The 16385-nt window shown below is 37.5% G+C and overlaps 1 protein-coding gene across 2 annotated transcripts in view; it reads right to left on the reverse strand.

Annotated features, from left to right (window-relative positions):
* LOC101207263 (valine--tRNA ligase, chloroplastic/mitochondrial 2) overlaps positions 1-14993 on the reverse strand; it is a 53179-nt gene extending 38186 nt beyond the window's left edge. The window contains exons 1-9 of one of the 2 annotated variants that reach the window (XM_011653085.2): positions 13970-14993; positions 12686-12770; positions 11945-12071; positions 11256-11339; positions 10922-11016; positions 10393-10484; positions 9609-9662; positions 8488-8540; positions 8330-8397 (exon numbers count right to left, since the gene is read on the reverse strand). In XM_011653085.2, the coding sequence (XP_011651387.1) occupies positions 8330-8397; positions 8488-8540; positions 9609-9662; positions 10393-10484; positions 10922-11016; positions 11256-11339; positions 11945-12071; positions 12686-12770; positions 13970-14117 (806 nt within the window). In that variant the 5' untranslated portion in view covers positions 14118-14993. Of the gene's footprint in view, positions 1-8329; positions 8398-8487; positions 8541-9608; positions 9663-10392; positions 10485-10921; positions 11017-11255; positions 11340-11944; positions 12072-12685; positions 12771-13969 lie in introns of those variants that run through there. The other variant, XM_011653088.2, reaches the window with a different exon arrangement.
* Between the last annotated feature and the right edge of the window lie 1392 nt (positions 14994-16385).

A 16385-nucleotide genomic window follows, 5' to 3' on the forward strand; every position in this document is an offset into this window, starting at 1 on the left:
CATTGTCGAACTCCTCAACTTTCTAGCTGACTGTTACTTTAAAAAAACATGCAAACATTGACAGTGGCCGGCTAAAAGTCTCTAAGTTCCAAGCAAACTTCAGACGAACTCTCAGTTGTGACTTCTGGTCGTATTCAGAAGGACACTCCAACATTATAGTTCGTGCTGGTGAAAATATTAAAGGATGGTGGTCCTTGCATAATATGTTGATTAAATTTGTAGAAAAGGTTAATTACACCAGTTGGTTTTCAGGTAATGTCCCAAAGTCCTTCCCACAGTTTTCGGCGAACAGACCAACCTATGTAGAGATGGTCAAGTCTACTAGCTCTACCATTCCAGTAGAAAAATCCAGAAATAAAGACCCCAGTCTTCGTACAAATCTCATTAGAACTCATCAAGCTCCTGTCCGTCTTTCTCCCCCTAAACACAAGCAGTGGCTAATAAAGAATCACGAAGTGGTCAAGGTTGACTTTGATGACCTTCGGATTACTACAAAACTATTTGCTTCAAATGATTGGAGGATGATTCGCAAGCAGTTGGAATTGCTTTCCCAAACAAAAATTGTAATAAACCCCTCTATGATGTTAATGCCCTCATCAATTTTGACAAAACTCCATCCATGGACTTCATTGGAGAGGAAAAGAAATGGCAGGCTTGGAGCACTTTCCACATTAAATTTGAAAAATGGGATTCAGTTCGACATAGTAGGCCACTCGTGATCAAAGTTTTTGGGGGTTGGATTAAAATAAAGAATTTTCCTTTAGGTTTCTGGCAAAGAAGCACCTTTGAAGCTATAGGAGACGACTTTGGAGGCTTAATTGGAATTGCCACAGAAACCTTAAATCTCACAAACTGCAGTGAAGCTTTAATACTGGTTAAAAAGAACATTTGTGGCTTTGAACATTTGTGGCTTTGTTCCTTCAACAATTGAAATCTCTGATCATAAGAGGGGTAGCATCTTTTGGACTATGGTGATATTGAGTTTTTAAGTCCACCTAATTCAAGTATAGCCCCCCATTTGCAAGGGAATTTCAGAGATTCAATTGACTGGATGCGTATAAGGGAAGTCTTGAATGATGAAGGTTTTGACTTATCTTCTTTCCCCCAGTCATAAACGTTCCAAAGTCAGTTTTTGCTGTTCTTCCCAGGGCTAGGAATCTGTTCAACCTTCAGAAGACTTATCCAGCCAGCTCACCGGTGTCGGAGAAGATGAAAGAAACCGATGCACAGCTGGCTTCAATTTCAAATGGGCGGGCATATGAATAGTTTCTGCCAATCACCAATCCCCTTAAGCACTGTTTGTATCCAGAAAGCTATGAGACCCACTGAAATTAAATTAAACCCTATTATTACAGCTGCTAATACCCAACAGAAGAGAGAAAAAATACAAAAGCCTCCCTAATTACTTCCTCGAGTAATTATGATCCTCCCTCATTAGTTAAGCCCTTGGCCAACCGAATTCAGCAACCAACTTTTGAACTGCCCACTGCAACTGCAACTCCATCTTCATTCTGTCCCGAGCCCCACCAAGAATATCCTTTTTGTCCTGATATTCTCCAAGAACCTTGCAGCTCCAATATTTTTAATTCTTCCAAAGGTGGTAAATATTCTAAAGCTCCAAAATTAGTAAAGCGTTACATCAAAAAGCATACTTCTTTTAATAATATCTAGACCTTACTAAAATCAGAACTGAACGGATTCTGATCACTTAAAGCTTCAACCTCAACTCCTCCACAGATCCCCCATACAGGGTCTTCCATCTCAGAAGAAAATCCTGATCTTATGGAGGTGTGCAGCACCAAAATACAGTCTTCTGATTGATTCATAAGATCAATTTCAGCAGGCTTTCCTTCCACTTCTTTTCTTTACTCAAAAATCCCCATCCCCAAAACTAATGTAACTTTATTACGAGGATCCCCTGCCATATTGCCATCTCACTAGAAAAGACTTGTGCAGTGGCCATTGACTCTATTTAGTGTCAGTAGTGAAGAATCAGTGGGTTTTCTAAGAGATTCTGATCAAAAGGGATTGATCTTACTGCTTTATTTGAGGAATCTGTCATCCCCCTTCTCAAGCTCTTTTGGAATTACCTAAAGATCTGCTATCTTTAGTTAATGATTGTGATATAGTTCTGGTCTAAGGGGTCAGCTCAATGTTTTGTTTTCTCACTCAGCCCTATGAAGATTATTTCCTGGAATACAAGGAGGCTAAAAGATACTTCTAAAAATGCAGCTCTCAAAAAGTTCATAAAAAACTGTAATCCAGACATAGTTTTAATCCAAGAGTCAAAAATGAAGGCTATCAGTGTTGTATTTATAAAATCTTTATGGAGTTCCAAAGATGTTGGGTGGGAATTTGTGGAATCAGTGGGTTCTTAAGAGGGAATTCTGTCTATGTGGGATAGCAGCTCGATCACGGTTCTAAAGGTAATTAAAGGTCGTTTCTCTCTATTAATAAAATGTCTTTCGTTATGCAAGCATAAAATTTTGGGTTAATAATGTGTATGGGCCTTGTGGCTACAGAGAAAGAAAGTTGATGTGGCCCGAACTATCCTCCCTTTCCCAATGTTTGGCTGAGGCTTATGTTAGACCACCCATCATACATCAATACAGTAGGAGAAAGAATAGGAAAGAGAAACAGGAGAAGGAGTTAGTTATGTAACCGCATGTGGGGACCACAAATGAGTGGAACGACACATGAAACAGGGGGGACCACTGTAGGTGGAGAGTGAATATAAATAAAGGAGAGAAAGAGAGAACGGGTAGCTTTTCTTTTTGGGTAAAGTTTCTTTCTGTTGATTCTTGTAAGAGAGGATAGCAGGAGAGGGAAGGGTGTTCATCGAATCGGCTTTAAACCAATCCAGTGAGATTGTCCTGTATTACTTTCGGTAATTTTCATCTTAGTAATATCAAGAACCTTTGATTTTCATCTCCTACGAGTGGGAACAACTGGTGTTCCATCAACTTGGTATCAGAGCACGTCGATCCGAAAAGAAGTGGGGAAAACATGGTTCAAACCAGAAGTGAAGAGAGAAGGGACACGCACGAACAAGAACTCAACAAAATTTCGGTGATGGAGAAGAAAGTTACGGTGATGTCACAGAACATGGAAAATCTTCAGGCCCAAGTGGAGAAAACACACCAGATGGTGATGATATTCATGGAGACGATGGCCAAGGAACGAGCATTAGCGAGCGGTAAAGGAATCGATTCGTCGATACAAGAAACATGGACGGGAAAAGCGGCGGAGGGAGAGAGTTCGGCAAGTAAAGAAACTAAAAATGAGACGACGGAGAAGAAGGGTGATGGCGACGGGGATAACAACGATCGAAACAAATTCAAAAAAGTTGAAATGTCGGTATTCAATGGAGATGATCCAGATTCATGGCTATTCCGTGCAGATAGGTATTTCCAAATACACAAACTGACGGATTCTGAAAAACTTACGGTCGCTACAATCAGCTTTGAAGGCCCCGCACTCAATTGCTATCGGTCGCAGGAGGAGAGAGACAAATTTACCTGTCGATTAAATTTAAAAGAATGACTACTGATCCGATTTCGATCATCTCGCGAAGGCTCTCTGTATGGCCGGTTCTTACGTATTCAGCAAGAATCAAGTGTAGAGGAATATAGGAATCTATTCGATAAGTGGGTGGCACCGTTATCGAACATTCCGGAGAAGATTGTGGAAGAGACATTCATGGGAGGGCTGTTACCGTGGATTAAGGTGGAGATGGAATTCTGCAATCCCGTGGGATTAGCCGAGATGATGAGATACGCGCAAATGGTGGAACATCGGCAGATCCTGAGGAGAGAAGCAAATCTTCCCGGTTATTCTGGAGCGAAGGTTCCAAACTGCACCTATCCTACGACCAAAACAAACTCAGTTATAAAAGAACAAGGGAATAAGGAGAACACGGTATTTCCGATACGAACAATCACACTGAGGGGATCGCCGGCAAAGGAGGTTAAGAAAGAAGGACCATCTAAACGGCTCTCCGACGCAGAATTCCAGGCCAAGAGGGAGAAAGGACTCTGTTTCAAATGCGATGAGAAGTACTACTCCGGGCACAAATGCAGGGCGAAGGAAATACGTGAGTTACGTATGTTCGTGGTAAGAGCGGACGACGTGGAGGAAGAAATTATTGAGGAAGACGAGTATGACTTGAAGGAACTGAGAACTATTGAGCTGCAGAATGACCTTGGGGAAGTAGTGGAGTTATGTATTAACTCGGTAGTGGGATTGACGAATCCGGGTACCATGAAGATAAGAGGAACAATTCAAAGTAAGGAGGTTGTCGTGTTAGTGGATTGCGGAGCCACCCACAATTTCATATCCGACCGGTTAGTGATGACGCTGAAACTACCCACAAAGGATACTTCTAACTATGGAGTAATACTGGGATCAGGAACAGCCATCAAAGGCAAGGGAGTGTGTGAAAAAGTAGAGTTGGATCTCAATGGGTGGACAGTCCTAGAGAACTTCCTGCCACTAGAACTGGGAGGGGTAGACGTGATACTTGGGATGCAATGGTTACACTCATTGGGAGTGACGGAGATGGACTGGAAGAACTTAACCATGTCATTTTTCCATGACAACAAAAAAATAGTGATAAAAGGGGATCTAAGTCTAACCAAAACTCAAGTGAGCTTGAAGAATTTAACTAAATCGTGGACGGAGACAGACATGGGATACTTAATTGAGTGCAGAACCTTGGAAGCCTACATGGCCGAGATAGAAACAGAAGAGAGCAATAACGTACCTGAGAGTATATTGACAACCCTGAAACAGTATAATGATGTTTTCGATTGGCCCAAGGAATTGCCTCCCAGAAGGGATATCGAACATCATATACATGTAAAGGGAGGGGCAGACCCGGTGAATGTCCGGCCCTATCGGTATGCGTTTCAGCAGAAGGAAGAACTGGAAAAACTGGTGGACGAAATGCTGACTTCAGGAATCATCCGTCCCAGCACAAGCCCCTACTCAAGCCCCGTACTATTGGTCAAGAAGAAGGACGGAAGTTGGCGATTCTGCGTGGACTACAGGGCACTCAATAACATAACTATTCCAGATAAGTTCCCTATACCGGTTGTGGAAGAGCTGTTTGACGAGCTAAATGGTGCAAATTTATTCTCTAAAATTGACTTGAAATCGGGATATCATCAACTTAGAATGTGTAGTCAAGACATAGAGAAAACGGCCTTTAGGACTCACGAAGGACATTACGAGTTTTTGGTAATGTTGTTTGGACTCACAAACGCACCAGCAACTTTTCAATCACTAATGAACTCGATTTTTAGATCGTATTTGAGGAAGTTCGTCTTGGTCTTCTTTGATGACATACTGGTCTATAGTAGGAACTTAGATGAACATTGTCAGCATATGGAACTAGTTTTGGAAGTATTGAGAAGGCATAAATTGTTTGCTAATCGAAAGAAATGCAGCTTTGCGTACTCAAGGGTGGAGTATTTGGGACATATATTGTCAGGAAAAGGAGTAGAGGTCGACCCTGAAAAAATTAGAGCAATCAAGCAGTGGCCAACTCCAACAAATGTTCGGGAAGTTAGAGGGTTTCTGGGGTTGACTGGTTATTTCCGCCGTTTTGTACAGCACTATGGATCCATAGCGGCACCTCTAACTCAACTACTGAAGCTGGGATCATTTAAATGGAATGAGGAAGCACAAGAAGCGTTTGAGAAGCTTCAACGAGCAATGATGACCCTGCCTATATTAGCTCTTCCAGATTTTAACGCACCATTTGAAGTAGAGACAGATGCGTCAGGCTATGGGGTTGGGGCAGTACTAATGCAGAGCAAGAGACCAATTGCTTTCTATAGCCATACACTAGCGTTGAGGGACCGAACCAAACCAGTATACGAGAGGGAGTTAATGGCAGTAGTACTGGCAGTCCAACGCTGGCGACCCTATTTGTTAGGAAGGACTTTCATAGTTAAAACATATCGGCGATCACTTAAGTTCCTACTGGAACAGAGAGTCATACAACCGCAATATCAGAAGTGGATTGCAAAATTGTTGGGTTATTCATTTGAGGTGGTGTATAAACCAGGTTTGGAAAACAAGGCAGAAGATGCCCTTTCACGAGTACCACCAACTGCCCATCTTAACCAACTAACAGCTCCCACCTTGGTAGACATAAAGGTAATCAGAGAGGAGGTTGACAAGGATGACTATTTGAAAGATATAATCAACAGGATTCAGAGGGAGGAGGAGGTAAAGAATTACACCCTGCAACAAGGAATACTGAGATACAAAGGGAGATTGGTGATTGCGAAGAATTCTTCATTGATACCGGCCATTATGCACACGTATCATGACTCGGTCCTAGGAGGTCACTCCGGGTTCTTAAGAACGTATAAAAGGATGACAGGAGAGTTGTTTTGGGTGGGGATGAAGGCTGAAGTACAAAAATATTGCGAAGAATGTATCACGTGCCAGCGGAATAAGACCTTAGCATTGTCTCCGACAGGATTATTGACACCCCTGGAGGTACCAAATAGAGTATGGGAGGATATATCCATGGATTTTATTGAAGGACTGCCTAAATCAATGGGGTTTGAAGTAATATTCGTAGTGGTGGATCGCTTCAGTAAATATGCTCATTTCCTCAACCTTAAACATCCCTTTGACGCGAAAATGGTAGCTGAATTGTTCGTTAAGGAGATTGTAAGACTGCATGGTTTTCCACAGTCAATTGTATCTGACCGAGACAAAATCTTTCTGAGTCATTTTTGGAAAGAACTGTTTCGTTTAGCTGGTACGAAGTTGAACCGAAGCACAGCATACCACCCCCAGACAGATGGACAGACAGAGGTTGTCAACAGATCGGTAGAAATTTATCTAAGATGCTTTTGTGGGGAAAAACCGAAAGATTGGATGAAATGGTTGTCTTGGGCTGAATACTGGTATTATACTACATTCCAAAGATTATTGGGCGTGTCACCGTTCCAAGCTGTTTATGGAAGAACACCACTAGCCCTGATATATTATGGGGATCGTGAAACTTCCAACTCGGCCCTAGATGAGCAACTTAAGGAAAGAGATGTAGCTTTGGGTGCTTTGAAGGAACATCTATGCATAGCCCAAGACAAGATGAAAAGTTATGCCAATATGAAGAGAAGACATGTCGAATTTGAAGAAGGAGATAAAGTGTTCCTAAAGATTAGACCATACAGGCGGGCATCACTGCGGAAAAAGAGAAATGAGAAGCTATCACCGAAGTATTTCGGGCCATATCGAATAGTGAAGAGGATTGGTTCGGTTGCATATCGGCTGGAGTTACCAGCGGCAGCAACAATTCATCCTGTGTTCCATATTTCACAGCTGAAAAGAGCCTTTGAGGAGAGTGCGAACAGCGACGAGCTTTTGCCATTTTTGACTGCAAATCACGAGTGGAAGGCTGTGCCTCAGGAGGTATTCGGTTATCAGAAAAACGAGAAAGGAGGATGGGAAGTCTTAATGAGTTGGAAGGGACTATAGCATCACGAAGCAAAATGGGAGAGCTATGATGACTTTCAACAGTCCTTTCCCGATTTCCACCTTGAGGACAAGGTGAAACTGGACCGGGAATGCAATGTTAGACCACCCATCATACATCAATACAGTAGGAGAAAGAATAGGAAAGAGAAACAGAAGAAGGAGTTAGTTATGTAACCGCATGTGGTGGTGGCGGCGGCTGAGTCGAGGCTAGTGCAAAACTAAGGTTGTCTTGCACCTTTTGGTTTTCGCCATTAGCGGCTAGGGTTTCGTCATCACACTCTGATACCATATTGAAAAGAAGAAACAAGGTATACATGGAAAACCCTAGTACAAGGAGAAAAAACCACAATGCTGCTCTTATTATTTTCTAATGAACTTAAAAGAGTACAAGAGTAAGAATACATAAAAGCTATAATAAGCCCTAACAAAAAAGAAAATAAAACTAGGGTACAATAAATTACACAAATACCCTTGGTGCTATAAACATTCCACTAGGCCCTAATTCCATATATATATATATATATATATTTGCAAATTTCTTATAAGCAAATTGTAAATTGGATGAGTACGAATTAGATTTAGACCTGTTACCGATCTAAAATTTTTATTCAGGTTGTTCAATTTCATCTTAGGAGAACAAATGAGGAAATATCCATTGGTGCATATTAAATTAGTCCTACAATGTATTTGAAAGTAAAGGAACGGACTTCTTGCTCAATAAAACCACAGTTAAGAACTATTGATACTGATTTAGGTTATCAGTTCTAATAATACGGATGAGATTGGACATTCTAAGGCAATCATTGAAGAAATGTGTTCTCACAGCTACCTTGAACCTCCAGCCACTCGATACTTAATATGATAGAGAGTACCAGATTCTTCAGAGTACTCTACTTCCTAGGCAAAGTTACCATTCACGTTAGAAAGTAAAAATTGAGAACAAAAAGTAATAAAAGAACTAATTCTGCCAATAAACTAGAGACCTACCAGGTCAGAAACAGCAGTTTGCAAATTCGGAGACCAGTTTACCATGTAAGACCCTGAGGAAATAAATAAATAAATCCAGTAATCAGCTAGTTATTTAGACGACTTTAACTTGAGAGAAATTCGTACATGATTTTCAATTTTAATAAAGGAACTCATTAATCTGAATATCTCTTTTACAAAAAACTAAAATATCATGTAAATGAAATATTTCTATCAGAAGATGAATTTATCCTTTAATTGCTCCCATACTGGTTTTATGGCATAATAGTTTGAGAATGGCACCTCCAACAATGGCAAAAAATTGAAGAACACACGAGTTCTTTATTCCAGTTTTTTTTTTTTCTTCTTGGTATTTTTGTTTTTTGTTTTTTTTATATATGGAACACATAATAGAGTCAGCCAAACAATTAAATAAAGATATCCACTTGTTCGAGATAGTGTAGACAGATAAATTACAAAAAGAATTTAGATTTAAGATACCAAGAAGATAAAAACACAACCAATCAAATCTCAGATATGGTTTAGGTTCCCCCTTCATTATTCCAAATTCTTCTATAAAGTAACAATTCTAAAACCTTTATGATATGATTCACTGCCCATTAAACAGGCTGTAATCAATGGAAATAAGTGGCGTTAACTAGGGAACACTGAGTAAATTTTAAGCTTAAAACTGAGGTAATGGCTAACAGATACTGGAACCATTGTACTAAGAATAGGTTAAATTACCTAATAACACAATTAGAAGAGCTTGTCTCAGACTCTCAAGTTTAACAGTCTGATCTAACAGAAAGTGAGGCAGGTGTAAGGGTCCACAGCTAAGCTTTACCATAATGGTAAAATTTTATATATGGCATTGGAATTCAATGAAAATTTAATGACTTAACCCAGGGATCAAAATGGAATATAGATAAAAGTTCAGCTACCAAAATCAAGGTTTCAAAAGCTTCGGAATCAAAATGGAAGAACAAGCAAAAGTTCAAGACCAAGACAAAAATAAAGCCCAATATCACAAAGAACAATTAATACATTAAAAAAGACCAAATTTGGGACTGGATGAATCATCATCTTCTGCATTATATGAAACATAGTACAAAGAGGCCCTTCAGAAATCAGTATTCTACCTTGATAGATCAAGCCTCTTTCATGAAGTCGAACAAATGCCTCAATAACGGCTCCTAAATATACAAAAGTGTGTATCAGCAAGTGTGGAAATTGCTTTCAAGCCAACTGACCATGGTAAGAAAGTAAGTTAAATGGACTTGTAACAAAATTTATTTATTTTTCTAAGAGATCATCCAATTAAAAAAAAAAAAGAATTAGACAAAAGAGATGGACATAGAAAATGCATTTCAATTGACTTGATTTTTATAGACATTATACTCAAAATAAAATTTTGGCAAAAGAAAAGCTTTTCTTAGAATGAAATAAGTGAATTTTCGGGTGGAAAAGAGTCTAATTAGGGACAATGTGTGAGGTTTAACCAAATCACAAAACCAAATAGAACCTTTAAAACCACCAGAATCAAATTGAAATTAAGCTCAATTTTAGGAGCTAAATTGAAATTTCAAGGACCAAATTGAAATTACACTCGGGACCAAATTTTTAATTTAATAATCTTTTTCTTTAAATAAAATTATTTTCCATGATGAGTTAAAAGTTCAACGTCTATGCATACAAACACCCATAAGGAGTCAAAGGAGAAAAAAAATATAAACTTTCAATCTAAAGAACTCAAAATAGCATAAAAGGCACCTAAGTATGGCAAATATCAGTGCAAGAATGAGACACCACTCAATTGCAATTTGTTAGATAACATTTCAGCTGACATAACTTACAGTCATGCAATCATTAACCCTCTTTTATGTCTAGTGCCTACTAAATAAATGCAATGGAAAACTCTCTTACGACTTAGCTGATCATCAAGTGTAAAGTGCTCTTTAGTCCAATCACAGGAAGCTCCAAGTCTCTTAATTTGATTAGTGATAGTTCCACCATACCTTTAAAGTTTGAATGGGAAAAAAATCATTCATTTTAAATGAGATAGCTGCTAGAATAGATATGCAAACAATGAAGATTCATATCATAAATATTGTGAAATGCTTGCTTTGGATCAACAATGAATGGTAGGATTAGGAATAACACAGGATAGTTGTTCTTATTCAAGAACATGAAGCCACACCCATTTTTTCTTACCCTAAAAACGGAACTTCAGCAACTTCACCAGAAAAGTTATCATTAGAATACAAAGAAGCAGAAAATGGAGATACAAGATTTAGGACCATAATATGCTAAGATGAAATTTTAAAAAATTACAAAGCTATGAATTATCTTGATATGCAAGGTTACAAATTACCATTATTATTTTTCATAGAAGCAAGCAAACTTCAATACCAAAAAAAATAACGAACAAAGCAAATTGTGTGAGATTGTATACTTCTCTTTCCACTCCCAAACTCGCTTTGTAAATTCATCTCTACCCAATTCAACCCTTTTTATTCCTTCAGACGCAAGCATTCTTTCAACAACCAACTGCAAGGAAATGCAAGAGAATATGCCTCTAGATTAAACTTAAATAAAAAAAGTAGAAAATAGGAAAATGAAATATATCCCATCACTGACTTAGACAGCCATCCATACAAAAATAAGGAGAAATTCCTCCAGCATTGAAGAGTGAAATTATTTGAATATTTTGTCTTGTTTTATGTGTTTATGAGATACTAGCGAATGAAATAAAGACAGCAGTCTACTGGCTCGCTTTAGAGACAAACCTGTGTGGCAATACCTGCATGATCAGTCCCAGGAAGCCAGAGTGTTGGTCTTCCCTTCATACGGTTGTATCTAACCATAATATCCTGGCAAGGGAAACCAATAGCAATTTTTGAGAGACAAGTAGAGCAAAGATAACAAGGAAAAAAAATGAAGGCCTGCTCAAAATAATTGACTGAGGACCATAAGACAACTAAACAGTCTAAGTCTTTGTCACTGGGAATATTATTTCACTGTAATTTTCTGGTAGCATCGGATATTGGGCATAAACTACTAGGTAAAAAGTGATGATAAAAATAATGGGCTACAATAAGAAAAACTAGGTTGTTTGCCATATAATCTTTATCTTGATGTAGAAAGAATAGAGTTATTCAAGGATAATTCACTTTTACCCCCCAGTTATAATAAACTTTATAAATATGAATTTCCCCCCTACATGAAGCTCATTCTAAGAAAAGACTCACAAGTTTGATTCTTGAAGGATTGCTCCTTGAGGCTATTTAAGCTACATTAGCCTCCTATTTGGATACCATAACCCCCATAGACGCAAAAGTTTAAACTAATGGATTAAGGTCATTTAAATCTTATATCAATACTTTAATACAATAAATTGTATTATCATGTAGAGTTGGTTGCAGAAAGAAAATTCATGATCAAATACGGGCTACCAGCTAGCTCTTAGTTTCACAACCTCAAGAGTCACAAACATCGCATGTCCCATGTGCAATGATCCTGTCACATTGGGAGGTGGCATTGAAATCACAAACGGAACAGTATCTTGATCATGATGTGGCCTAAAATAACCTTGAGATTCCCACCTAACGAGACAAAGAGAGCATTTAATAACCATAAGTAAGTAAGCAAATTTGTTTTTTCTTCTCACGATCAAGTGAAACTCAGTAATGAAGATTAGGCACTCATTTACCTTGCCAAAAAATAAAATAAAATAAAAGAGGTACATTCAATTTTGGTCATTTAAATCAATGTAACAAACGAGAATATGTTGTTTACTTAGAACATTAAAAAAAATAATAAATAAAATAAAGTGAAATAGTAGAACCATATCTAATGGAACAAAGATGTAGAAACTCTACTAAGGAATAACTAAGTCTGCATTTCTGACTATTTCCTAAAATTCTCCTTACATTTATCATTGATCTGAGTTTAAAAAATTAAATAAAATGTTAAGAAGAAGCCAGCTCAATTGCAGAAAAAGAAATACCAGTACATTCTTGGAATCTTTAACGAGCAATCTGTTATTGAAATAGTGCACTAACTTCTTTTCAACACAATTAGATAAAATACAAATCCATGAAGTAGCACAAGACAAAAATTTGCCATCAAATAGGCTAAAGCAACACGCCAATGTCAACAAAAAGAGAAGTGATCTTAATGTTAAATACTGTGAGATATTTGACATGATATTGATTACCATTTGTATATTCGCTCTTCCGAAGCAAAGTCAAACGTCTTTGCTATCTCTGGAGAAGTAAAAACACCATTCGCTGATGCAGCAACTGAAAATTCCATGAACTACTGGTGAATATATATACACACATGCAAATGAATGTTATACTTTGTCTATCGAGTCTAATTCTAGCCCTTGTTCGAATCAAGATTAAGAGGTCACTCCTACTAATTATAAATTATTATATCCATGACCACCACGAATCCAGCCCGAAAGAAAGTTGTCTCTTCTATCTCTGTCAAATGCTTAATCACGGTTCTCAAGCAAAACAAATTATTCAAAACTTGTTTCGTTTCCAACGTATGGTACTCGGACAAAGTTCATGAACACCAAAACACCAATTGCAAACAACAGAATGAAATTCTCAATGAACCTCTATGCAATAAAAGGCTAAAGGTGGCCTTGAGAATTTTCCTCTTGACAAGACGAGGAGTAAGCCTTAAGGCAACATGAGGCGTAAGCCTCAAATTGAATAAAAAACATTTTAAAAATTCTAAATTAGTATGATCAATCAATGCCAAACGCCATATTCATATAAAAGTGGGGAAAAAAACCCACAATTTTCTCTTAACAAAAAATTCTGAAAGGACGTATTTAACATCATTACTACTATGATTAATAGAATTCATTTATACTATAAATTTCTTTTTCAATGTTCTTAGAGTCACAAAAGTAAAAGAAGTAATCGTTCAAATCGTCACTGCTTAAACCTTTATATTTTTAAGAATGAGTCAAATCAATATTATTTTAGATTTTAAGCCTTGGAGTGTTTTTACAAGGACGTATGCCTTTTGTAATTCAAGGAAAGTGTAAGCTTTGAGGCTAAAAGTTGAAGTTTTGGCTCAAGACATAAGCCACAATAGCTTTTTATAACATTGATGAACCTTAAACCCATAGATTTCATTGATTGACCCAAAGGCTTAAATATGGTAAATTTAATCAACAATTCCTTTACTTGCGGCCATGAAATTTGTAGAAGATACAACAGATTGAAATCAATATTAATAGAATTAAAACAAATGCTATTATACCATGTTACATCACCCGGAAAGCTTAAGCTAATGGTTTATAGTAAATTTAGTTATAACGAGACTTCAGAAAATATCTCTTGCAAATAATGAGTTAAAATTCAGCCACTAAAATCCATAGGAAAAAAAATCATGAGAAATCGGGCAAAAAAAAAAAAGGGAGAGAAACCCATTGGCACTACCCACAAAAGCAACCAAACACGAGGAGAAGTGAGAGTACCAGCTAATTGTCTCTGGTGTAAACGACGGAATCGGAAGCGGGAGAGGCCAAAAGAACGCCGGTGCTTGGTAAAGAGAAGGGGATTGAGTCTGGAAGCAGAGGAAGGATGGAGGAAGTAAGGGCCAGAGAAGGCCATTTGAAGAAGCATGTTTTGACGAAAGGTTTGTTGTGCTCAGAAATGGTGGGAGTGAAATGGAAGTGAAGGAATTGAATTGTAGAGGGGTTTGGGGTTTAATGGAATGGCTGAGGCTCTTCAGTGCCAGTGAATGGGATTGAGCTATGTGAGCGACGACGACTATTTTATCTGACCAAAGAGTTCCTTCTTTTTCTTTTTCTTTTTTTTCTTTTTGTAAGAATTCCAAAATTTACCCACTAGGTTGGAGGGGGGTTTGTACACATAATTTCTGACCTGATTAACATCTATGGTTTGTTGGGCCTTCTAGCACATCCAGCCATAGACCATCAATTAGATATTACAAGAATAAGACTTAAAACACATGCTCTTATTCCTAAGGGGTTGTCTGTCCCCTCATATTCAACAAAGTGGAGTCAAGTATTTTATCATAATACTAAGATTAGGGTTTTTCAAATCTATCTCTCGCTCTCATCTTCTTCCTCACTCCTTCTTTCTCTTATGTCATTGTTTCCCACTTTCTTCTTTGTCACTGTTCCTCACTTCTCTTTCCCCTCTGTCACTCTTCCTCACTCCTCCTTTCTCCTTTCTCCGTTCCCTCTACTTTTTTCGTGTCTCCTCTAGCAATGTTTCTCACTCCCTCTCTTTCCTTCCTTCTACTTTCTTCATGTTTTCCTTCTCCAAATCGCTCATCTTCCTTTTTTCTTCTGTGTACTCTCTTTTTTCCGTCTCCGAATGAGCTTCTCCAAATTGCTCATCTCCGTCTTAAATCGTAAGGTGAAACCCTCCATGGAGCTAATATCTTCTTCCATACTCTTTTCCACCATTTCACCAACCTCTGATCTCTCACGTATCCCCTAGCCCTTTCATTTCTTCGGTCATTAATTTAGAGTTTTGTCAATGCAATTGAAACGGTAACCATAAGTTTCATATTTATTTATTGTTTTAAACTATTTAAAATGTTGTCATAATACAATTTTTTTCTCACTCTTTTACTCTATTAATAATCAATAAATATATACAAAATCCAGACTTTAGTTTAAAAAACTTATAGAGTTTTATCAATTTTGATACTCACTATTGATTTCACAACATTGTAAGTAGGCTTAATTTTGAGTCTGTGCAAATTATTAATTTAATTTTTTTTTTTTTTTTTTTTAGTTTTTGGTGCAACTCAATTTTACAATGACCAATAACAAAGGTTCAAAACAAACAATAATATATGTTGCAATTTATCTTCCTACTAGACAATAGAAGGTTGTATTTTGACTTGAAGGATTTTTCTTTGATATTCTTGGGTTGTTATGAAAAAATCATTCTTAAATATATAGGTGCAAGAGATTTTTTGGATAAGTCAGGATCGAACACAAGGAATTTCTATCAACGCTTAGTTATAATGTTTACTGCTCAATCAAGTAGTATACATTTTATACATAATAAAATATAAAATGTTATACTAAGCTACTTATTTACACAAAAGATTCTATAGAGGGAATGGAATGGGATGATTATGGAATACGAACTAACTTGCGTTCATAAGGATGAAGGAAAGTCATAGTATTCTAGGTGATCTAAGTTATGCAATATGTCCTTGATGCGATATAGATCACTTGACCATCTTATATTTAAGGCGAATAACCTCTCGATGCTTAAACATCATACTTATTCTCCTTTCAGGACACAAATGGTAAAGATGTGATATACATCTAGGGTTTCTTACTTATAAGCATCATATATGACTCTCTATTTAAAACAAGCAACCTCTCAGTGCCTAAACACCATATTTGTTCTCCTTTCAGAACATAAATGATTAAAGTCAAAATGCCAAAATGAAGTTTGTTCAAACTCCCTTCTACACGTATTTAGTAGTGTCCTTACTACTTACTCTCTCGAGCAGTTGACAACCAACGTTGGCCAAGCAATTGAGTTCAGCTCAGCTAAATATGATGAGACTTATAACTAAAGAATCCTTACCTTTTAGTTATGTCTTTGCTACTTATTCTCTCGAGCAGTCAAAAGCCCATATTCTTCATACATAAACTGCATAGTTATACCTTTTCAATCCACCATCTCTTAACATCCCACCTATCTTTATGTTGTTAAATGAGAAGAGTGTGATAAATTCTTGATAAGAAGTTCAACTTATAATTCTTGTCGCGTTAGTTGAGCTATGTTCATCACTTGACCAATGTCAATCGTCAACTACTCGAGAGGGCAAGTAGCAAGGATATAACTAATGAGATCAAGTAGCAAGGATAAGACTAATGAGCGCAAGGAGGAATT

This window comes from Cucumis sativus, chromosome 3, assembly GCF_000004075.3.
Source record: "Cucumis sativus cultivar 9930 chromosome 3, Cucumber_9930_V3, whole genome shotgun sequence".
Taxonomy (NCBI): domain Eukaryota; kingdom Viridiplantae; phylum Streptophyta; class Magnoliopsida; order Cucurbitales; family Cucurbitaceae; genus Cucumis; species Cucumis sativus.